At 32.9% G+C, this 24,953-nt stretch overlaps 1 protein-coding gene across 6 annotated transcripts in view; it reads right to left on the reverse strand.

The window, feature by feature from the left end:
* The window catches only part of LOC127721484 (multiple epidermal growth factor-like domains protein 6), a 56,950-nt gene extending 33,030 nt beyond the window's left edge, over positions 1 to 23,920 (reverse strand). For 4 of the 6 annotated variants that reach the window (XM_052228232.1, XM_052228230.1, XM_052228231.1 and 1 more), the window contains exons 1-2: positions 23,525 to 23,920; positions 1,284 to 4,361 (exon numbers count right to left, since the gene is read on the reverse strand). In XM_052228232.1, coding sequence (XP_052084192.1) covers positions 1,284 to 4,361; positions 23,525 to 23,591 — 3,145 coding nt within the window. In that variant the 5' untranslated portion in view covers positions 23,592 to 23,920. The remainder of the gene's footprint in view (positions 1 to 1,283; positions 4,362 to 23,524) is intronic. The other 2 variants (XM_052228233.1, XM_052228234.1) reach the window with 2 other exon arrangements.
* Between the last annotated feature and the right edge of the window lie 1,033 nt (positions 23,921 to 24,953).

Below are 24,953 nucleotides of genomic sequence, written 5' to 3' on the forward strand. Positions count from 1 at the left end.
TGGTGTACTAAATTATAAGATGATTTTGTTTTGATTAAACGATACAAAAATATCCTAGAGTTTTGTTATCATTTTTATTCACACACATTGTTAAAATTAATGAAACCGTATGGACATAACTTCGAGGACAATATAACGATCTACAGATATTTACTTTAGTGAACTTCGGCTTGCTCCATCCATGCTCACCTTGCGTCTTCGTTTTTATTTTTGTCACCTATTATTATTGAAAATTAACTAAACATTTTTTTTTCCCGCAATACGTCTAATGTCCTTATTGGTACCATCAAATAATTCAAATAATTTATTCAGATGACAAGTTTTAAATGAATAAATTACTGATTATGGGTCCTTCTCCAATTCATTAGAGATTCTTAATTCTAAATCTGTAATGTACTCAGTAAAGTTTTTTTTTTGAGAACCACCGCAACTGGAAGATCTAGAATACAGTGATATTGAGAGTTATGAAATGAAGGTGGTTGCCTCACCTATCCTCTCAGTAACTGTTCAAACAATAACAAAATCTGCATCTTCAATTTTAAGTGACAAAATTAGAGCCAGCAATAGTTGTGCACATTTAAAGCAAGTGAAAATAAATAGAATAAGAGTTTTATTCAAAAGCATGTGCATCCCCATTAGAAAATGATTATAATTGGATCATTCAGACTTCTTTCTCGATTGCACCTTAAATACGATGTCAATACCATAAAGGTAACAACATTATTTTGTAATAAAATCACATACCAAGATTAAAACAATGTTATCAGATTCGAAAACAGCGTAATAAAAACAGTTTGCATCATTCATAAAATTGATAAACATTTGTTTGCAACAACAACAAAAAAAACAAGGGTAGCTAAGGTTCATGAAGGTATGATAAGAGTGTACGAACAGACGGAAATGAAATATGTTTCAATTCAAAAGAAAGAAAAAAAAAGTTGGGAAATTATTTCAATCAAGTAGAAATTTCAGATATTTTTAATAGGAATACAACCCTTTAAATAATATTAATCTTTCTGACTAAGATACACGACACCTTGTGTTTTACGAATATATATATATAAATAACGTCTGACACGTCTAAAAATATATCTTCTAGTATAATTTTTAAATGAACCCTTCATAAAACCTAGCTATATTGATATCCACATATTGAGCTACACTACATATATAAGATACACATATGTTGTTAATATCTAAAGTACACCGTTAATTGATTATATACTAAATATACCATGTGCCTGTGCGGGGATTATATTTGTTAATTGGTGTTAATGTCAAACCTTGACAATCACTTCCAGCACAAACGTCAACGTCAATACAACTTCCGGTCACCCGATCACAAACACTACCAGAGCAAGAAACTGGACAGGCGTACTTACATTTTTGTCCAAACCAACCGGCTTTGCACCCGGATGTACAGAACCCTGTGTTCTGATCACACATATTGTTTTCACAATTTGTACTACATGTTTCAGTGCATGAGAATCCATAGAGGCCATTTTCACATCCATATGAACAATTGTTTGACGAATAAATGCACTGTTTATTTTTACATCCGGGATAGCAGCTTTGGGTACAGGAATTTCCAAAGTATCCATCGTCGCATCCGAAAAAACAATTTCCATTTCCAGGGTTGCAATTTTCATTTGAAGTGCCAGCACAGTTTTTACAACTATTTTCACAGTATTCGCCGTATTTGTCAACAACACATCCCTGTGAACATTTTCCGGAATCCATGTCGCATTCACTGTTGAAACAAGTCTGTGAACACTCATTTGTGCATGATTGACCATACCATCCATTTGCACAACCGCCATTACAGATTCCAGTCAACTTATTACAAACTACATTTCCAACTGTTGACGACATCGAACAATGGCTATTACACTGACTTTGACAATTGTGTCCATAATATCCAGGTTTACATTTCGTACAAGTTCCAAATAATCTGTCACAATCTGTGCAAGTGATTACACAAGGAGTTTTGCATTGAGTGCCATAAAAACCAGACGTGCAGTTATATGTGCATTCACCACTATCACGATCACACAAATCGCCATTACAATTTTCACTACAACGAACATTACATGTAGCACCGTACCAACCCGTTACGCAGTTACCTGAACATCGCCCAGTAAGACGATCACAGGCAGAACTGATGCAATGAATTTCATTATTACAGGGTATGCTACAGTACGTTCCATACCATCCATCCTTACAACTGTTAAGGCAATATCCGTCTATACCGTCACAAATTATCTGTCCAGAGGGAGAGAGTCCACAGTTTGCATTGCAACTGCTTTGGCAGTTTACACCATATTTACCAGGAGCACAGCCTTCACAAGTTCCAGTAGTTTGATTACACAAGGTACAAGTAGAACAGGAATTATCACAAAGTTGCCCAAACTTTCCAGGTGCACACCCTTCAGAGCACAATCCCGTTGTCTGATTGCACCGAGAAAACTTGCAGTTATTACTGCAAGTGTTTGAACAAGTATCCCCATAATATCCCTCTTTACAAATACTGCATTTCCCTGTTTGTTTATCACAAGAACTACTTAAACAACCCATGCTACAAGTCTTATTACAATTGGTTCCATAGAAACCATCAATACACTTACCTATACAAACAGCAGTAGTTTGATCACATCCTGAATTATCGCACCCGGTACAAATATTCTCACAAGAAACACCATGGTATCCAGCTTTGCATCCTCCCACACACCTACCGGATGATCTATCACATGTTGTGCCTTTACAGTTACTGCTGCACGATAGCTCACATCTCGTACCGAATTTCATGTTTGGACAATTTCCACTGCACGTTCCGTCATCCTTATTACATTGATTTGTTGAACACGACGACGGACATAGTCTACTGCAATGACTACCATGATATCCGGCAATGCATTCTGACGTGCATGCCCCGCCGACTTTTTGGCAGGTTCTAGGTGAACAGTTTGCTGAACAATCTAAATCACAGTAATCACCATATTTGCCAGAAAGGCAATTTCCCGAGCATGCGCCAGTTGTTCGGTTACAACTATTACCGTCACAATTTGACCCACAAGGAAGTTGACAAAATTCCCCATAGAACCCTTGTTTGCACCCAGAGGAACACTTGCTATCTACTTGACTACATTTATTATTTAAGCAATTGGAGTTACAGGATTGTAAGCAATCGTTACCATGATATCCGTCTACACAACCGGCGTCACACAAGCCAGTATTACGATTACATGTTGTTAAGCAATTAAGACATTGCATGTCACATTTCTGGCCGTAACGTTTTACATTACAGCCACTACTACATATTCCATTGCTATCACACTCACCTTGGTTACAGTTTGTGTTACAATTATCTGTACATTTGTTACCATACCAACCCGTTTTGCATCCACCCGTGCAAGTTCCTGATGTTTTATCGCAAGAATTTAAAGTCGCACAATTATCGCTACATCTAATGCACTGACCGGAATCCAGATACCAACCAGTTTGACAGCGCTCACAAACGGTCGGTTGATTTGCAACACAAGATTCGCAATTTGGCAATGAACAGCTAAACGTATCGCAGCGCTGTCCATTCCATCCAGCAGAACAGCCAAACCGACAGTTTCCAGTGTCAGGAAAACACTTTGCTAAATTGGTGTTATCTGTTTTGCATCCTGTACTACAGGATGTGCAGTTACCAATTATTCCATCATAATAATATTCTGATTGACATTCGGTACAGACTGTTATACCAACAGATATCAATGCTTGACATTTCGTACATAAATTATTATTTGTCTCTTCCGAACATGACTTGTCACAACTTGAACCAAAAAATCCATCTATACACCCATTTAAACACTTTCTACTGCTTTGATCGCATTTTGGAAGTCCACCATTACAGTTCACGCAATAGGATGGAAAACACCCAGCAGTTTGTTGATCACATCCAAATTGGCAAGAAATAGGACACGTTGAACTGCAATCACTTCCATAATAACCCTTTTTACAACCTGACGTGCATTGGCCGGAAGTTCTTTCACATTCCAAGTTAATGCATCTTATCGAACAAGACCTGTCACAATACTGGCCCCATAGTGTTTTAGGGCAACTATTACAATAGCCTAGCTGTCTCTCACATCCACATGACAATCCAGATTGAATACATTGGTCACTAAGTGAACAGTTCTGGTTACATGCCTTATTACAGACGTCACCAAAATAATTCTTTGCGCATCCGTAACAGTTTCCATGCAATTGTTCACATCCACATTTCCCGCCATTACTGGAGCATTCAGTTCCATAATAGCATGTGGTAGAACAGTTGTACTGACAACTTCCACCCCATTCACCAAAATCACAGGTAGCTACAATTATACAGAAATTAGTTTAGTGGTTACCAAAAAGTTAAAAATTATCTAAGAAACGCTTATTCATTGGTGGATAATGAATTCAAATGTGTATTGCTGTTATCTTGTTCATACTATCCTACACAAAGTTGTGTCATCTTGTAAGTTCTTTTTGTATAGGTCTATTAAAATATTAGTATTTTCCAAAACTTCAGACGTTCAAAGAGAGAACTTTGATCTAAATAAACCTTTCATACACAGTATTACTTATATATTTTGCTAGCATCCTTTATCTTGTAATTGTTTTGGTTTATTTATTCTCAAAAGGGACCACTGTTAATTTTTCACCGCGTTTTAGTAGAAAATGATTAGTTGATTGTTGGTTGCTTAACGTCCAATTGCAATGGCAAATATGTCATGCATGTTCAGGACGAGAATAAATTAACAATAAATACAATAGGTAGGTCCTGTAATAGGCCGTCCGGGATGAAGGTCGGGGAAATTTTTGGACTGCCACGGGGAAATGAGGGTATATTGGATAGGGACAGTAATTTAGCCTTGCAACATGCCACTGACGGACCCCTCAAAGAGTTGTTGCAAGGGTTCTTAATGTGCAAAGAGCGTGGCAATCTCTTTACACAAGGCAGGTATCGGATTTAACGTTCTCATTCTGCCTGGACGTTAGTAAAAAGATAAAGCGAGACATACATTTAAAGATTTTTAAAAGTAAATTCAAAAGATATATTTGCAAATTTAGTTCGCATATGTGTTCCGCTAGGGACAAAAAATGGCACTCAAAAAACAACTTCATTGGATAGCAACAATACATTAATTCGTTTTAAGTACCAAATTTTTTTTTTTTAATTGGAAATTCAATTATTGTTTTTCCTTTATTGATATTGCATTTTATATAAAATCTCAATCATGGATATATTTTACGCTGTCCTTAGGATGTGTTCAACACATTCTGCGAGCTTCATATCAGTTGTTTGAAACATTTGAATACATTTTTTAGACAGATGCATGTAAAAGGGTCTGGATGGAGTTTACAGAATAGAGCATAATGAGCAAAAAGTGCAGAAAAAAGGCAAAAAAAAATAAAAAAATAATAAAGAATAGAGAATAATGGGGTGCTGAAATATAAAGAATGGAGGAAAATGGGCAAACAAAAATAAATTATAAAAATAGAGAAAAATGGCCAAGAAAAATTAGAGAATACACATATGGAGGACCCTCATCCATACCCTCATGTAAAAAAAACATAAGATACCAATATGAAAATTTTTGTTGCCGAACTTGGATTGTCAAGTTAAAGTTTGAAAATGAATTTAAAAAAAAAATCTTTACCTTTAATAAAATACCTTTTAATGGGAATGGAATGTTTTACTGTTAAATAGTATAGATATTGACTTGTGTAATCGATATATATTTTTATTTTTATACTATATTTTTTTTAAACACTGGAGAAATACACGACGCATCTGTCCTTTTCTCAGTGACAAAATATTAAACTATAACAAAAATTATTTAATCTAAGAAAGATTTAAGGAGCAGTGAGACCAGTCCACCATTTAATGGCTAAGTATTTTGCTTTTTATTCCATTTTCTGATTATTATTTTTTAAGAAGGCGTATCTCCCCAACTCATTTGAATTTCATGATTCCGTCATTGCAAATTTCAATCTTACTGCCAATGAAATGATTCAAACTTAATAGTCAAGAAATCTATTTTAACAATATTTGTTTCTGAAAACCAATATAACCTAAGGGTAGAATTGTAATTATTGACGATCATTCTATCTTGACAAGATGACAACATATAAAATATTGCAACGATGAGATTAAATGTTTACTTTAATATCAAATGAGAAATTACCACAAATATAATTTCTCGCCAAACATTTTGGAAAACCATAACGATTATCTATAAGAATAAAATGCAAAGTAAAAATAACATGTAACCATTTCTGAATGAACCAATCTTGAAACCTATGTCGCGTTACTTTTGATCTCGTGCACATTTTGTAAAGTTAGTTTAGAAGATTTGGCTGGAATGGACTGAAACCCATTTGTACTTTATATATAATAATAAAAGGATGGGTCTGCACCGCTACTGGTGGGCATTCAGTCAACAAAAGCACGATCACCATAATTTTATATGTCTCTTGTAAAAAACAGATTTAGTACATCAAAAATTCCATAGTTTTTCACATATAACATCAGTAGAACATTTTTAATTTGTTTGTTAAGTTGTTGGGCGTTTGATCTTCAAATGGTACTAAATATTTGTATGAGTGTTTGTTTGTTTATATATTTGTGTGTCTGTCGTTCTATATATAAACTTAAATGTTAATAACAATACACACAATACATCATAGTCATCTCTATTGAATGGACAGCTGAATTTAAATATAAATACACAGCAATACAAAATGCCATTATATTCACTGAGGTTAAACGAGATCAATAGATACCTTAATTTAATTGGTCATAAATGTCTGATACAACCAGTAATAACACTTATCTGATCACAGGAAGACAAATTTAGATTTATTGCTAATTAACGCATATTTGTACAGGTAAAGGAAGTCAGTATGTAGAAGGCTGAGTAAAGTATTTACAGTAGTAAAACATTTAAAGTGTGTTTTTCTATGTTGTGATGTTATACTATTGTTTCAAAAAAGGGAGAAGGTTTGGTACCATTAAAACGTTTAATCCCGCTGCAAATGTTTGCACCTGTCCTAAGTCAGGAATCTGATTACAGTAGTTGTCGTCTGTTTATGTAGTTCATACGTGTTTCTCGTTTCTCGTTTTTTATATAGATTAGACCGTTGGTTTTTCCGTTTGAATGGTTTTACACTACTAATTTTTTGGGGCTCTTTATAGCTTGCTGTTCGGTGTGAGCCAATGCTCCACGTTGAAGGCCGTACCTTGACCTATAGTGGTTTACTTTTATAAATTTTAACTTGGATGGAGAGTTGTCTCATTGGCACTCATACCACATCTTCCTACATCTAAAGTCAACACTGGCGTAGGAGCCGTTGCAAGCGGTTCAATTGTCCCCCACTTTTAATGCAAATGAAATGACAGACTAGTATACTATATGTGTAAGACTATACAAAGATTTTTTTGCATGTCATTTTCAGAAGTTTGCCCCCCCCCTCCCCTCCTTTCACCCCCTTAACAATTTTTAGTCGTCCCCTTTGCCACTGAATTGTTAAACAATTTCAAATGATTGTACAGAAAATCTTTCTCACTAAATAAAGAATATGGAAACAATAACATACTTTGATAAAAAAATAACAAAGACGCAGTCCAAACTTTATCTTTTCTAATTATTTTTTCTTCTTCGAGGTATGCATTATCATTTATTTTCAAACACACATAATAATTTAACAGCACAGTTTCATGAGTGCATACAAAAAGGTGTGTCCAAGTCCAAGTGGCTGATTTTCATTTTAAATTTCAATATTTAAAAACTGGAAATTTGATAATAAATCTTGTTTATTTCGAAATTTGTTATTTACTCAATAGCAAATATAACATATATATATATATTATACAAATTAGCAACTAACAAAAGAAATAGCATGACTTGTTTACATGTGATGTCAGAAATAAGCCACCATACATGTGTCCTAGATCTTTGAAAATCGTCAATTTTCGAAATAACCAACCAGTTTTTTGTTCGGACTTTTAAGAGGTGAAGCATTGCAAATGTCTATGAATGATTGATTGGCCATTTACTATTTGATGGGTATTCTATGTCATCTCAAAGATATAACACAATGTTACGACATATCAATCCCCGTTTAACCCAAAAATTCCTCGCATCTTCAATGTCCTCAAATTTCTTTAAATAAACGTAAATGTATATACAAAAATAAATAAAATGAAATTCGTACCAAAACGGTTTTTGAAATGCATTCATAACTATTTACGGAAAGTCGTAAATTACTACTATTTCGAACTTTTCGCAATGAAATTTTATTGTACGGTTAACCTTTTCATAAAAAATGTGAAAATGATTTACACTTTAACACGGTTATTTAACAGAAACGTTTTTCTTTGGGCCATATAATTTGAGGGTATACAATTACTGCTTCTTGTTCTCGTGTGATTTAAAGTAAAAGTAACTGTCAAGCTTGTCTTGTCTTGTTGACATTCCTCTGTCAAATCATCATTTAAATTGATAAAAGGTGAATGCATTGTGTTTGTAGTTAAAAGGTTAACAAATATCAGGATTAACATTGCATACATATGCACTTTGTATAGGAACCTCTTGCTCTTTGGTCCGGTTGTTGTCTCTTTCACACATTTCCCGGTTTCCATTCTCTATTATACAATATGTAAACGTTATAAACATTAATAAAACAATTCTTTACAATTATGTTGAGCATATGATTTCTAAAAGTCCTGACAAATAAGACAGTTCATTTCTTAATCTTAAAACAAATGCGCTCATTGACCACTTAACAAATATTCATCGCGTCGGACAAACGAACTTTATTAAGTGTTTATTTCATTTTGTAGCCAATCATGCTAGAAAAAATATTACTTAATTTCTCAATAATTCCACCGTAGTACAAACCCGTAAACACATATATTTAATTCATTATATCATTTAGACCTTTAAAGTCGTTCAAATTCGTTATCAGATTGTTGAAATAAAAGATAAATTGTTCACTAATTTTCCTGTTTACAAATTTGCGTATTTTCTTATTAAGGGGGTGTTACCGTTATGCATATCGAAATGTATGATAGAGGCAAATATTCAGTATTTGTATTTCATATGATACTTGATACAAAACCAATATTTCATTACATTTTTGTTTATTTTCTATCCAGCTTTTGTTTAAATAGTGCAGAAGTACGCTCAATCAAACTTTCCTCGAAATTAAGTAAATCTTCACATATTTCATAAATGCTAAAGGTTAATGCCATTCAGAATTGTTTGATACAGATAAATTTTCAGTATTTCTGTATGTTTATTCTTCTGTTTTGGGAAAACATTTCTAACTTTTAACATGTTCAAGAAATTGATTGAATCGTTTTTGTTAGCCTTATGTCTAGTGGCAAATAGTTCATGCATAATCATGACGAGAATAAATTAACAATAAAAGAAGTTATTATGTTCAACAAACAGTTTTGCTGGATGGGAGCTGAACTTTTTGCACTGCAACAGATCCCTATGGACCTATAAAAGAATTATCAAAACTGTTCTTTAAAGTGCTTAGAGTGTTGTGTGACATGTTTGAATGCAGAACCAAATAGACGTATGCTGTACCAAGTGAAGCCATGTCTTACACATAATTATGCTTGTGTCTCGCTCTTCATTAATCATTTAAACAAATAGTTTTCAGTTTAAAGATTTTTGCTGCTCTGTTTCAACAAAACAATGTTTTTTTAGAAGACTGATAGACATATAAGTGAATAAATAACGAAAATTCAAATTCAGAAAAATAGAAAAAAAACGAAATGTTCGTGTTCTTGTGTTTGCGATTTCATCCATTGAAAATATGGCGGAAATGATTCTCTCTACATTTTTCATACTTTTAACATTAGCACCTTTTTTATTTTTACAAAAACTATGAAAAAATAACAAGGATTTTATAAGATTGTCAAAAATGACCTTTTAAAGTATATGTAATAAAATTATAACAAGAAAAGTAGGGGTTATCAGGCATTTCATGGGTAAAACCAGAGGATTCCGAATATATCCGACAAGAAGTCAGGAACAAGATCAGCGAACATCCTTAAAGTCATCACTTGTAGAATTTTCAAATTATAGTCATAAACCAGAGATCAACTCAATAAAACAATATTTGAACACCTTATAAAAAAGAGAGGCGAAAGATACATAAGGGACACTTAAACTCTTTGGTCGAAACAACCTGACAATGCCATGGCAAAAACTAAAAGACAAACAACAGTAAATAATACACAACAGTACACAGAAAATCAAAGACTGAGCAACATGAACCCCACCAAAAACCGGTGTAATCTCCGGTGCTGCTGAACATTAAGCAGATCCTGATCCACATGTGGTACTCGTCGTTTTGCTCATGTTGCTAATATAAACTACGCTAACCTTCAGTTTCAAAATTCCTTGGCCTTTTTAATTCAATATAATATAACTGGAATGTGTATATGTTATTAAGTTTTACTATATTGTGTGTTCTGTCAGCTAGATGGTGTGATTGTTAATGAGATAACTATCCCCCAAATTTCAAATGAAGTGGATAAAAGCAATTAAAGATCACCATATGGCCTTTTACAATAAACAATTCCATATCGTATAGTCGGTTATAAAAGGCCCCGACATGAAAAATGTGAAACAATTCAAATAAGAAAACTAAACGCCTGACTTATAACAAAAAAAATATGAAACTGAAATATGACAGACATGAACCAACGACCACTGAATCACAGTATTCCGACGTGGGACAGGCATATAAAGAATGTGGTGGGTTAAATATGTTTATGAGAGATCAACCCTCCCTAAATCTCGGACATTGTCGTAAAAAAACAACACAAGAATAAACTGTAAAAATCAGTTGCAATTGTCTTAACTCAAAAGATCGGTACGATGCAAGAAAATAACTTACATTAAACCGATATACACAAAGCCGTAAGTTATTCCCTAACTTCCCAACTATATAAAAGAAAAACAAAGGATATGGGGTATCCATCCATGACACAAAATCAGTACATGCACAGCAAAAAAAAAAAAAACACACACACACACAAAAAGCAAAGGTACAGCGCTTTTATTGCTGTTCTTCATCTCAAAGTCACAGTGAGGCCTTCAACACGGAGCAAAAAAAAAAACTATATACATGTAAAACGTTCTTAACCTTTCAGTCGCAAAGTTTTATTAGTGAGTAAAAATGCTTAAATCCATGTATTGTTATAGTTGGAGAAGCGCCAAAAGAGTTTTATTTCATCATTGTCATTCCTTTTACCTCTTTTTGTTGCTTCTTAAAACATTATTCCAGCCACACATATCAAGCTCTTCGCCTAAACCAAAATTTATCTTCTGCCGCCTGTAAATTTTGCAATGTAATTATATCCAAAAGAACTTTACAGTCGACCATTAAAGAAATAGCTATTTTGGCATTTTTCCTTCTTCGTTATTTCAAGGTCGGATAGATGAAGTGTACAAAAGTGAGATAGAACGACACTTACTATCCTTTAAGAGAGCAGATTTCATTTTATTTCATCTTTATGTTGAAAATCAGTTTAACGTTCGAACGCTTCATTCATATTAACAAAAGCCATATTTTGTTTTCTTTTATTCAAATATGTTAAAGGACATTTAACAAATATTTTAATGTTTAAATATAAATTGGCAGAATATCAAATCTGATGACATGCATTTGCACCTATGTACAATGCATTCACATGTTTTATTCACAATTAGATGCAATAGAACCGATTATTTTTATTTAATATTCAGTCATATCAAACTAGTTTTAATTATATCCTGTGTAATTTTGGTACACAGTACATGAACTTTATTGCTTTTTTGTGATATTTCGGTTATTTTTCTCTCTTTTTATAAACTGTCCTTAACTTGTTGTTATTCAAAAAAAAAAAAAAAAAAAAAAGAACAAGTCGATCTTGTGAAAATACTAGAATCAATTTCCAATTCAATTTTGATAACTTGCAAAACCAAATAAATTCTTAATGTATACATCGCTTGAAAACACCACTGTAAATTAATTACAACTTCATTTGATTACACCAGTCTATGTGGTAATGTGTTAAGCGTTGTATGTATATCAAACTTTAAATTGTTTAATAATCTCATTCTATTTTGTACCGTTTTATTCTATTCTTTTCAAACACATTCGATTCTTTTCTAGTTTGTACACTGCGATTTAAACATAGCAGATGAAAAAAAAAACCACATTGATCATAGGATATAACTAAACAAAAACGCTTCCGGTGTCTTAAAAACCTTCAGAAAGCAATAAAGGTAGTGCTGCACTCAATACTACATGCAACTTCACAGTGTCAGTGACCATGTTGCTTAGTCTTCGTATTTCTATGTAAAAATTCATTGAATGTTCCAGCGGCTCTTTTCATAAAAAAAACCCCAAAAAAACTTAAAAAGTAAAAATACTCGTAAGTCAAACACTTCAATATAACTTGCAATCAATTTTAATCGTAAGATTTTTTGTGAAAAGAGTCGCAGGATTGTGAACTATTACGCTAGAATCTCCTTACATACTACTGCCCCAGGGTCGATTGAATCAAAACATAAGTTTTACCAAATCTATACCGAAGTTGTAGAACACTAACTTAAAAACAATTTGATATAATTACAAAAGAATGTGGATACATTAAAATACAAATCTGGTATCACTGCCAATGAGACAACTGTCCATGAGAGTTCATTTGACGTGCATGAAAGCCATTATAGCCAAAAGTGCAGCCTCAACAATGAGAAAACCCCATACCGTATAGTCGACTATAAAAAGGACCTGACATGAAAAACGTGAAATAATTCAAATGAGAAAACTAACAGACTAACGTATAACAAAACAATTTACGAAAAACAATTATGACATACATGAACAAACGACAACCAATGAATTACAGATTCCTGACTTGGGACATGTATATTAAACGTAAAATCCTTCTGACATTAAAATAAAATACTGTATAAAATGTTCCTGTTTTAATTTGCCCGAAATATATGTTCAATCCAGACGCTAACAACCATTGAACATTAAAAAGCCTATTTTCATTTTAATGTTACAAGTACAATTATATGTGAACATGAATAAAACGAAATAAAATTTTCATATCAAATCTTTTTATGACCGTCGTGAAATGGATTAGCATATTTATTCGTTTTATTTGTTATTTTGACAGAAAGAAGTATGGTTTAATGATAATGTATCAGAATTAAAATATTTTAAATATCAACAAGAGCATTGACATTATAGTGACTACCAACATATATAAAAATAAGATGTGGTATGATTGCTAATAAGTCAAGTCTCTACCAGAGACCAAATGACGTAGAAGTTAAAAACTAAAGGTCACCGTACGGACTTCAACAATGAGCAAAACCCATACCGCATAGCAAGCTTTAAAAGGCCCGAAATGACAAATGTAAAATAATTCAAATAAGAAAGCTAATGTTCTGATTTATGCACGTAACAATAAACGATTGATTGATTGATTGTTGGTGTTTTAACGCCACTTTTAAACGCCAAATTTGGGTTATTTCGTGGCGGTCAGTTTTTATAGGTGGAGGAAGCCGGAGTGCCCGGAGAAAACCACCGACCTTCAATAGGAAAACTGACAATCCTAGTCAATTAATATTGGAGTCGAGTGCACCCCGTGTTGACTGGCTAGTGAATACAGTAGTTGAACTACTTAGACCACTTGGCCACCGAGGCCCCAACAATAAACGAAAATCAAATATGATATAGTTACAGTAACAAACGACAACCACTGAATTACAGGCTCCTGACTTGGAACAGTTACAACCCTTCCCTTAACCTGGGACAGAGGTGTAACAGCACAACATAAGAACGATGAACATCGGTTTAAAAGGACTTAACAAATCAGATTGATACAAAGCACGAAAATTACCAACAAGCTAGTAGAAATACAAAAAACACAAAGCACAGATCTGAAAGAACTCACAGTCACTGGAAGCTAGTTCAAAACCAATATCAACTAATAAAAAATCATGCATCTAAGACCGTAATGGCACTTTTGTGAAGACCACAAACACACACAACTATTTTGTTTGAGAGGGACCATGATGTTCAAATTGAAAAACTCGTAAATACATATTTTCGTTTTAAATCGTGAATTTGACCTCGAATATGAGTTCAGTCCAGATGTAGATGAAAGGGTCGTTCCATTCACTACTGAAACATTCATATAACCAGTTAGTTAGTATATTTTCAATTTTACAGTCTTATGAACATGAGTAAAATATTTTAAAAAATCGTTATGGTTTATGACAAAATAAAGTAGGGCTTTCAATGACAATGTCTTTGAATTTAAATGACATTTCAATCTCCGCTGCTACGGATTAAAAAAAAACAACTTTATATACGGAAAGGTTGAATTCAATTAGTAGACTGATTGTAGGGAAAATATCAAGACTTTGATTGATGGGATCAGAGAGTAAACAGATTACCATATAAAATATATAAATATCTTATTCGTACATATTTTTAACTCTGTACGGATAGAGTAAAGTAAGAAAGTCAATCTTGTCGAGTATCATTACGTTTAAAGTATCTTAAGATTTATAACAAGATGTGTCGAATGTAATACACGTTTATCAAAATAAAGTAAAGTAGACAAGAAAATGAAAAGGAACTATGTACGAGCGAAACGTCCAGTGGGACTGGCAACATTATGTAACGTTCCTTGTTCTACAGATTAAATTATAGTATGGCATGTGTTATAAAATTCTTGGTTAGCTGGCAACGTTCTATTGTCACCAAAAACCATCAAAATGTTTTCAAGAAGCTTATTCTCGGTTCATCTTGGAAACAACACTAGTTAAAAATACGGTAATGTTTGTTACTGAACGATACTTATAATCGGAATTTGTAGCTTTGAGAATGTTTTTTTATGTGTAATTTTCTTAAATTCTACGTAATAATTATTTTATACATATTTAAATATATATTTGGTTACATTAAAACTGTATTTAAAGAATACATCTCTTCTTGGTAAAATGGGTTTTGAATTATTATAGAACGAACATTTAATACCAGTAAAAGACGCGCGTGTCTATTTAAAATTATCCAACCTTAATATATAATCTCTAATTAATTAAAGATCGATTACTTATCGCATTAAATGCGTTGTGCACTGCATTATAAAATCTTAAATATGGCGTTTAAATAGAAAGAATTAATGTGTTTTGGGGATTCCATTTCATCTTCAATTATTTAAACGATCTGCATTATGCAATTGCCAAAGAACTGCTACATTGATATTCATTAAAACTTAAACTTTTCAAATGATTGTCAGCGAAGCTAGGTTGTAGATCGTTTGTTTACATACCCCATAGAGTTGCTTGTCCTCGAGGTGTAGACATTTTAACTAAGAAATTACGCAATTTATTATGTAAGAATTGTTGATTTTGTTACATAATTGCAATTAGTTTAATTCTTAATATCCACTTTTAAGTCGATTTGAATAACTTCAGTAAGATCAGTAAGGATTCTGACCATTGTATAGAAATACAGTATTCGCTCGAAAAAAATTATGTTGTGATCATATTTAACAGAGCATAGCGCAAAAATCATGGAAACGAATTAGAAATAATCTTTAAGAGTTGGAAGTTGTTTAAGCGAACCTTTCAATTTTGAACAGAAATAAATATGAACAATAATGTATCTGGAACAACGTTTTTCTCCGCTAGAGCAAGACTTTTACCTGCTTCTTCCTGCTTGAGCGTCGGCGTCAACAATTGATAATTTACAACTATGTCACACAGAGAAGATATTTTTCTGTGTTGAATGTTACCATTTTTTTTTTGGCGGGAGCGTGGTTGCTTATAAATAGCACATCAGCTAAACAGGTTCAAGTCAGCTACACTAAACGGAGTAAAATTCAAGTAGTAGTCGGAGTGCTATTGATTGATTGCTTGTTGCGTAACGTCCAGTGGCAAATATTTCATGCATGTTCACGTCGGAGAGCGAATCCTTCTCTTTTTCTAATTTGTTCATGAGTAAAGATGAGGGGTTAATAACAGAAGACAAACAATACAGGTGTCATCATAAGGTTTTCCACAATAGACAAATGTCTATACAATATTTCAGTTTAGTTAATTGGATTGGGCAACATGCTAAGCCTATGTTAGACTAGTACCCGGCCATTATTTGACAAGTTTGACAATACCGGGGGCATATTGAATATTTTACGGAGGGAACAAAACTAAGCCTATGTAAGCCCAATATCTAATACAATATTTCATGCCCTGCATTATTTAGATAGAAAATGCATATTACTGTAACAGAGACTATTAAAAATCTGCAATAAGCACTGGATTCCAAAGTTATCAAAGCATTAGCCAATAATTGAAGACAGCAATTGGCGAGTTAACTGACAGGATCATGTGACAGGATTGACCTAGTTTTTAAGCAATGCATCCTTTCTATTTATCTCGATCAGATAAATAACTAAATGTATACGGAAAAAACTGCATTTGTTATAATATACAGAAATATATGTATGACGTGTATTATAATAAACATTTTCACACAATCAACGCTTTTACAAAAGATGCATTCAATTATTATTATAGCATCCATATTCTAGAATCATAAAATTACACTTCAGATCGAGTTTTTTCATTGTTGTGATGTTGACATAGGAAGTACGTACAGTCTTATGAAACATACATGCATTGTTCTAGCTAAGATTTAAGGGCAAAGGGGCATAGTTTTAATATGAAGGGCACTTTAGCACGGTTTCTTATTTGAGAAGAAACAATTAACTTGATCATATTTATAGATAATAAAATAAAAATAACTGAATAGATGTATGTATGTTTGAAGTATTTATAGTATTAAAAGTTTTTTCCAGTGGTTACATTGTTTTTTTGTTTTTGTTTTTTGTTTTGCATTGACAACTATTTATTTTCCTCTAGAAAACAAAATTGCGTAAAGCAGGATTAAAAGGTGCACAAAAGGCACATAAAGGGTAGAGGGGTCTTGCGCCCTTCTACTTTGGAATGGCTAGGACACTGTACATGCAATGTTATTATTTACCTTTTAAATGTCATGCACATGACAATAACTCGATGATAGTTTTATATTTTAAAATTCTGGTCTATTCATGCAAGATCTCTTCCTGGTTCTATTGTTTAAACACACAAGGGAATAAGAAACATAATATGTTTTACTTAAACCCATTATTGATCTGAACGTTTTAAGGGTCTGGATGGAGTTACAGCAAAGACAATAATTGGCCAATACTTCATAAAAATAGGTCCAAAATAAATGGAAGAGAGAAAAATAGGTAAAAAAATAAAGAATAGAGAATAATGGAGTGCTTAAATATAAAGAATAGTGAACAAGGGGCACAAAAAATAGAAAAGAAAAAAATTGCAAAAAATATTGAAGAATAAAATAATGAAGACTCTCCATCCAGACCCTCTGTTTTAATAAGGGATAGGTAAATAGATTAAAGATTAAAATAAAAAAAACTGCATATTTAATTGGGTTAGCTTATTATTCGTGTGTAGATTTCAGGTGCATGTAATTATAATTCTAATACGTATATATTATGAAAGTTAGAGGTTAAATGTAAATAATTAAGGCATATTTAGACGTCCAACACATTTCATATCAACTGGGGAGATTTGTATAATAGAAGAAAGATATATTAACATCGGAAAAGAGATAACAACTTAAAATATTATTGAAAAAGAAGAGCGTTTTGGCAAAGCGCGTACATTTAGCCTGTTTAAAAGTCTTGTTGGGTTCTTAAACAAGAATTGAATTCTTCACACATACCAAAAATCACGTCCCTCGTCATAAAGAATTTTACTGTCACAGTCAAAGTAAATAAAAGTTGGTATATAGATTTGATTTACTTCGTTTTTTCTTCTGTTGTATCATGTTCGCTATTTGTAACCCTCCCCTTTTTTTAAATATCAAGATATTATTGTTATTCTGAAATATTAAAGAATACATAAATACCGTGGTCATGATTTTCTATATCTGTCATTGCAATCAGTTTTAAACAAAGCAACTTGATACCGACGGGTGCCACATGTGGAGCAGGATCTGCTTACCCTTCCGGAGCACCTGAGATCACCCCCAGTTTTTTGGTGGGGTTCGTGATGCTCAATCTTTAGTTTTCTATGTTGTGTTTGCGTACTGTAACAGTTGTTTGTCTATTGTTTTCTTTTTCTTTTTAGCTATGGCGTTGTCAGCCTGAGTTTATTTTCGACTTGTGAGTTTGAATGTATGTCCCTTTGATATCTTTCGCCTCTCTTTTAGAAACAAATACTTTCGTATTTTTGAAAGTACATCTGTTTCTGTCTTGACTATTCATATTTATGTGATTTTGTTTCAAATAAAAGCTAAAACATGCATAATGTACCTTTTGTCTAATTAAAAATTTTACGATAACTGTTTTTAAGTTAAGTTTATAAAGGATGACACAAAAAATAGATTCTTTCCTATGGATAAAAATAAGCGAGGGGGTATACTTTAATGAAAAGCAACCCAGCACTCAAATCTAAACCAGAAAAGGTGAGGTCAATGTGAGGGCTTCAAGGATTGATAGATATCTTTACGATACGTAAAGCAATGGATTATCCCAACCAAAGTCTGAAACGAAAGGAAAACTTCAGTTGATAAATTTCGTGTACCCGAAGCGCTTTTCTGGATTTACTTTTATCAGGAACGCTCAAGCCTGATTACTTAAAAGTCAGAAATGTATAAATACTTAGAATGGTTAGGAGCTATATAATAAACCGACAACGCCATGGCAAAAAAAGAAAAAGACCAAAAGACAGTACACAAAACACAACATAGGAAACTAAAGACCGCGAATCACGAGCCCCACAAACAACCTTGGGTGATTTCAGCAGCTCCAGAAGTATGAGCCCATCCCGCTTTAACTGTATCAGAACATAAGTTAAATAAAGACTGCGACTTGACATTAAATTTAATAGATTTATGAATCAAGTTCCATATATTCCTCGTTGAGTACCGCTAACAGCGCATCTATAACGTACTTTGGTCAAACGGTACATATTTAACATAAAACATCAAAGACATGCTAATACACAAATATTTAAAATTCACAACATCTACCTGTAATGATTTGAAATACATTGATGAAAATCAAGCTAGTCTAATGATGCATTTCAACGATTTCAAAATTCAAATACTATGTGATAAATTTTAAGTTTAAATGTCAATTCGAATGTTCACAAATTGATTTTAAATATATCTATACCATTATGGATGGTTGATAGCTCCATAAAATGGGAACACCCCGTGGGCCTTTTGATAGAATCAAATTTATAGATTGATATTTTTGAAAAGATGTAGGTCGGTTGTATATTATCAATTCACAACTATGTTTACGTTTTTGGCACTGTTTTGTAAGCGTCTGATTTGACAATATTTTGCTATAATTTTGTTGTAAGTTTGTTTTCGTTCAAACTCTATATAATTAGCAATATTTTACAATATTTTGTAAGCTCATTTTCGTTCAGATTCTATATTTAACTCAAACGTTAACTTAATAAAATATGCACGATTTAAAAGATATCAGGTTTTAAATATTTTGATAGATATTAAAAATATAAAGAATATTACTGAATATGAACGATAGTTTAAAAACTATCTGGCAAAAATCCCCAAGAACAGGGATGTAAACAAATACACGTCAACAATGATCAAAATCCAAAAGCGTTCCGAAAGGTTCTTAAAAATAACTAATGAAAATAATGATATATGGTGCGTCCGAAGCGAAGCCAATGGTGTATCAATACCTGAATGCGTGAGGAGCTATGTGACGTCAGACCAAAAGGGACATAAGAAGAATAGTTAAATTCATCTAAGGTCAACATTGTCTGAGGAAGTTGGTGAATTAAAAAAGAAATATGTTATAAATCAAGTCAGAAAAGAAGCACCGACGATTAAAATGATGGTAACGACCAGTAATATAATTTGAAAATACCACTTTATTAATTTGTTGACAGATAGGGATCCAGAATTTAAGAAAAAAAGGGGGTGGGGCTAGATAACGATAGGAATAGAACATTTAAAAAGTCTACGCATTTACCATATATGTAGTACAATAAAAGGGACCCCGGCTCTAAAATCTGCCTCTGGTGGACACGGGAATTCAACAACAAAGATAGAAACGAAAAGAATACCGTGAAAGGCATTCTGCAATGTTTTCCCTATTAAGAGTTTAAAAATTAAAATTCATTATTTTTTTTCAGGGCTCGAGTGTTAGCCCAAAGATCGATTTGTTCAATGAAGAATAGTGACATGACATATTCAACTAAATAGGCGCAACGGATTAAACAACACACCTCGAGACTATAAGTAAACAATTATATATCAACACTTAATCATGTTGATGTCACAATTGTGACTATTCACACCCAAATTAAATTTTTAAAGAAATAGTAATATACGGCAAGCTACTTATTGCAAATGATTCCTCTCAAAAGACTCTAGAAGTCGACACAGTAGTTTGTTCCATATATGTGCATTAAAGAATACGTGAGGTATAAGTCAATGAGACAGCAACCCATTGGCGATACAAAAACAGCAATCCATTGGCGAGACAAAAATAAAAAAAAAGACATCTAGATGGCAACATACTAGGTCTTCAACACTATGACAGGCATTTCTATAAGTACCAACGGTATCAAGTAACAAGTACCTCCCTCTCAGAGAGAGAGAGAGAGAGAGAGAGAGAGAGAGAGAGAGAGAGAGAGAGAGAGAGAGAGAGAGAGATACCTCCCTCTCAGAGAGAGAGAGAGAGAGAGAGAGGTCACGGAGGGACAAATTATTAATTTAAGAAAACTGGCCTCTACAACTTTTCTAAGCAGATTCTAGCATTATGTTTAAATAGATAACAAGAAATGGCAGTTTTTCTTGGGATTGTGATTTATTTTTGCATTATTTTATTGTTCATGTATTACTAGCTTGCCTTTAGGGATTGCTACGAGAGTATAACCTCTTGGGCTTCTATGTATTGTAAATATTCGCAGTAAATTATAATCAGATATGTCTTAACTATACCTGGATTATAGTTTGTACTTATAATATATTCATCTGATCATGTTATAAAAGATGCAAAAAAACATTAAAAAATATTGATCGGGTCAGTATTAATGTGAGATACAGGCAATTAACACATCGGATCACAATAGCGATGGATATAACTTAGTGTAAATGAACGGATTTTAATTGCTTTCCGTCATCGATTATTATTTATAGATTTCAGTATCATGTTTTGCAGATTGCAATAAATCCTTAAATAACCCAACTGATGGCAGTTTTCGTGGAATTGAAATTTGTATTTTGATTAATTTTTTTGTATTACGGCTACAGGGATATTATAACGGGAGTGTAAGGAGTGCTGGAGAAATTTAATGATTTTGTTATTTTTAACAGCATTTTAGCATTTTAAAGTGGAAATTATACATCTGGCCAAAAAATCAGGCTTGAGTTACATACAATACTGATATATCATTGTTTTCATCTTTTTAATTGTTTTAATATCTAGTTTCACATTTTCTTACATCTGAAAAAAAAAGAATTGTGTTTTCAAGTCTTGACCGTCTTCTTGTAGTTTTATCTCAGTTTCTCAGTTGTAATTTCATTTGTTTTGAGAAAACGGAAAAAGTGAAAGTACATGTAACTAATCGTCATGCACCAATAACATATATAACCTTTGAACAGGTGACGAGTGAAATATATATTACACATTGTTTTTGATTTGCAATAATGGACCTTTGTATTTGCTAAACTGAGTTTAGCAAAGTCTTTCCGTTCAAAAGTGATTCAAATTACCATTATAAGATATCGCATTTCCTTCTGTTTAAGGTCAACCCCTTTAAGGTCAAATGTTTTAAAAAACACATCTGCTATATACTCAAGATGTTGATTATTTAAATGTGAGTAACTGTAAGTATTATCGTGACAGGATGAAAAAAAGTAAATCAAATATTCTGTGTGGTAAACCGTATTGATATACACTGAACATGTACAGACCGGAGCAGTTTCCGCCTAAGAACATTTAGTATACACCCAGTTATTTTTTTTTGTTTGCTTGTAAAAATGTGGCGCCTACTTTTTAATCAAGATTTGTTTCCCTATGTTAGTCTACAGGAAAATAAGCTTACAAATAATTATAATTATAAAATCAGGCCGTTAGTTTTTTCTCGTTTGAATTGTTTCCCATTTGTCATTTCAGGGACTTATGTACAAATGTATATAATGAGGTATGGGTTTTGCTCATTGTTAAAGGCTATACGGTGTCCTATAGTTGTTTTACGTCATTTTGTCGTGATGGAGAGTTGTCTCAATGGCAATTTTACCACATCTTCTTATTTTCATATTACGTCATGTTTCCAGTTCCATATTGTGAATACTTTAACTCAAATCGATTACACACTAGTTGAGTGCATTGCATATTTTATAGTTTAATATCGCTATTGTACATTACAGTTCAAAGATGGCTTTTTAAATAGATTGAAAAGAGATAATTAGAATTTAGATCGATTTTTGATAACATTATATAATGTGTTTAAAAAAACCCATATTTAATTATTATACAATTTTAAAACATTTCCTTAGTTTCATACCAGTAGCATAATTGAAAAGAAAGTTTTTTTTATGTCTTAAGCCGGTTTGAACACTATTAATTGATAGATGTTGTTCGCTCTACATCTGTGCATTGAAAAACACAGATTTTGGATAAAAGCATGTCCATCTTTCATTGGAACCTAGCCTTACTGTTCATGCAACAACTCTTTGAGGAGTCCGTATCAGGGGCGGATCAAGCCATTTTTAAAAGGGCGGTTTTCAACCCAGGATAAATGGGGATCCCCATTCAAAAGCATTGCTCGTCAAAAAAAGGGTGGGTCCATCCCTGGACCCCACCCCTCCCTGCTGGATCCGCCACTGTACGAGGCAGCCTGTTGCGAGGCGAAATTTTTGTCCCTATCCAATATACCATAATTTTCCAGTGGGAGTCCAAATTTCCCTGACCTTCATCCCGGACGACTTCTTTTACAGGACCTACCTATTATTTTTATTGTTAATATGTTTCGCCCTGAACATGCATGGACTATTTGCCACTGGACATTAATCAACCAACATTCAATCCTTGTGAATAATCAGGAGATTTACATATTTTCACAGCACTGTTGAAGTAGACTAATACGGAGCTAGTTCTGTTTACTTCGTCTTAAAATAATGAATTTAATTAAACTTAAGCAATGTTAGTGCGTTCAACAATCATATAAGACTATGTCAGTTTCACACCGCTGTACATGTGTCTCTCTTATATTTAGCTTCATTTTCATAACTAAATTTACATATATTGAGCACTGTGTGAGATAAAAGATTCAATTAAAAATAGAGATATTTTGTAAACAAATCGAATTATTCAATATTGAATATTTACTTTCGCTTCACTTACCTTCAGAAAATCCAATTAACAAAAATATTCCAAACAAACTTAAAACACAAATCAATAATTTCTCCATTGTTTTTCAATAAGGTAATCCAGTGATGTACATTTTATTCTACATTATATCTATTTCACTATAATCCCCAATGTCAATTTCATATGAATTACAAAACAGGAATCTTGATCGTAAAATAACCCTCCACGCCTGAATGATTTCCAATAATAAAGTGGTCACGAGTTAACGGTATATAAACCTAACAAACTAATATGGTTAAATATGTCAGTATACATTTCAAACAAAGTGAAACAATAATGTTTGTTTGTTTCAAAGATTAAATCACAATGTTTTCCGTTTTAATAAGCTAATAAGCTTATCCTACTGCCGAATAGACCAAGTATTGTTTGCTTTTTAAAATGAGAAAGTTATGAATATATTGGTTTAGTTATACAAGAAGGTTTCAATTGATGAATTTTAAATATTTAAATGTACTGTTTTTGTGATTCAGTACAGGTTCGTGCAAGAAAGAAGATGTGTATTGGTACATTACAAACATGTAAATTTGAATCGATTTTATTTAATACTATAGTAGACGGTTTATTTACATGTATTTTATAAAATTTCTTTCTAGTGCGCTCTTGCAGAAGCAGTTAACATTATATAACAAAGCCAACTTCACTTAGAAAAGAAGACAGAAAATTAGGGTCTAGATGGGGTTTACATAACAAAGAATAATGGACCAAGCCAAGCTCACAGAAAATGGACAAAAGAATAGACCAAACAAAAGAATAGCGAATAATGGGGTTCTGCGATAAACAAAAATAGAATACTGGTACAAAAATAGAGGATCATAGAGAAAAATGGTCTTAAAAATTGACAAATATAGAAATGAAGACCCTCCATCCAGACGCTCGTACAAGTATTACGGTTGCCTATAATTGCTTACATCCACTTCATTTCAACTTTGGTGAATAGTTATCTCATTGGCAATCATACCTCGTCTTCTTATTTTTATATTATAATTCTTTCAATTAGTTTGCACCGATAGCAAAAAATTATAAACTTTATTATTTCATATACGTGTATATTTCTTGTAAGAATGGTAACTTTTCAAAACCGCACACTAGAGGACATGTCACCCTAGTAAGACACACTATGATCAGTCTTTTCGTTTACTCCTAAATATTCGTACTTAGCGGAGAATCAGCAACTACGAACTTTCAAGTCATAAGTTCTAGCCTGCCACGGGGGAAAGGGGGGGGGGGGGGGGTCGTACTCGAAGCATTGACGTAACCATGAAGGATATCACCAAATTGGTTTTAACTCAAAGAATATGACCGCATATTTATGCTTTGCGATAAATAAGCCTGTTTAAAATTTGGAATATTTTTCTAGACACGCCCCCTTGGCAGAATTACCAAATTTTCCGATGCATTCTTT

Source organism: Mytilus californianus, unplaced genomic scaffold (assembly GCF_021869535.1).
Source record: "Mytilus californianus isolate M0D057914Y unplaced genomic scaffold, xbMytCali1.0.p SCAF_12, whole genome shotgun sequence".
In the NCBI taxonomy this organism is placed as follows: domain Eukaryota; kingdom Metazoa; phylum Mollusca; class Bivalvia; order Mytilida; family Mytilidae; genus Mytilus; species Mytilus californianus.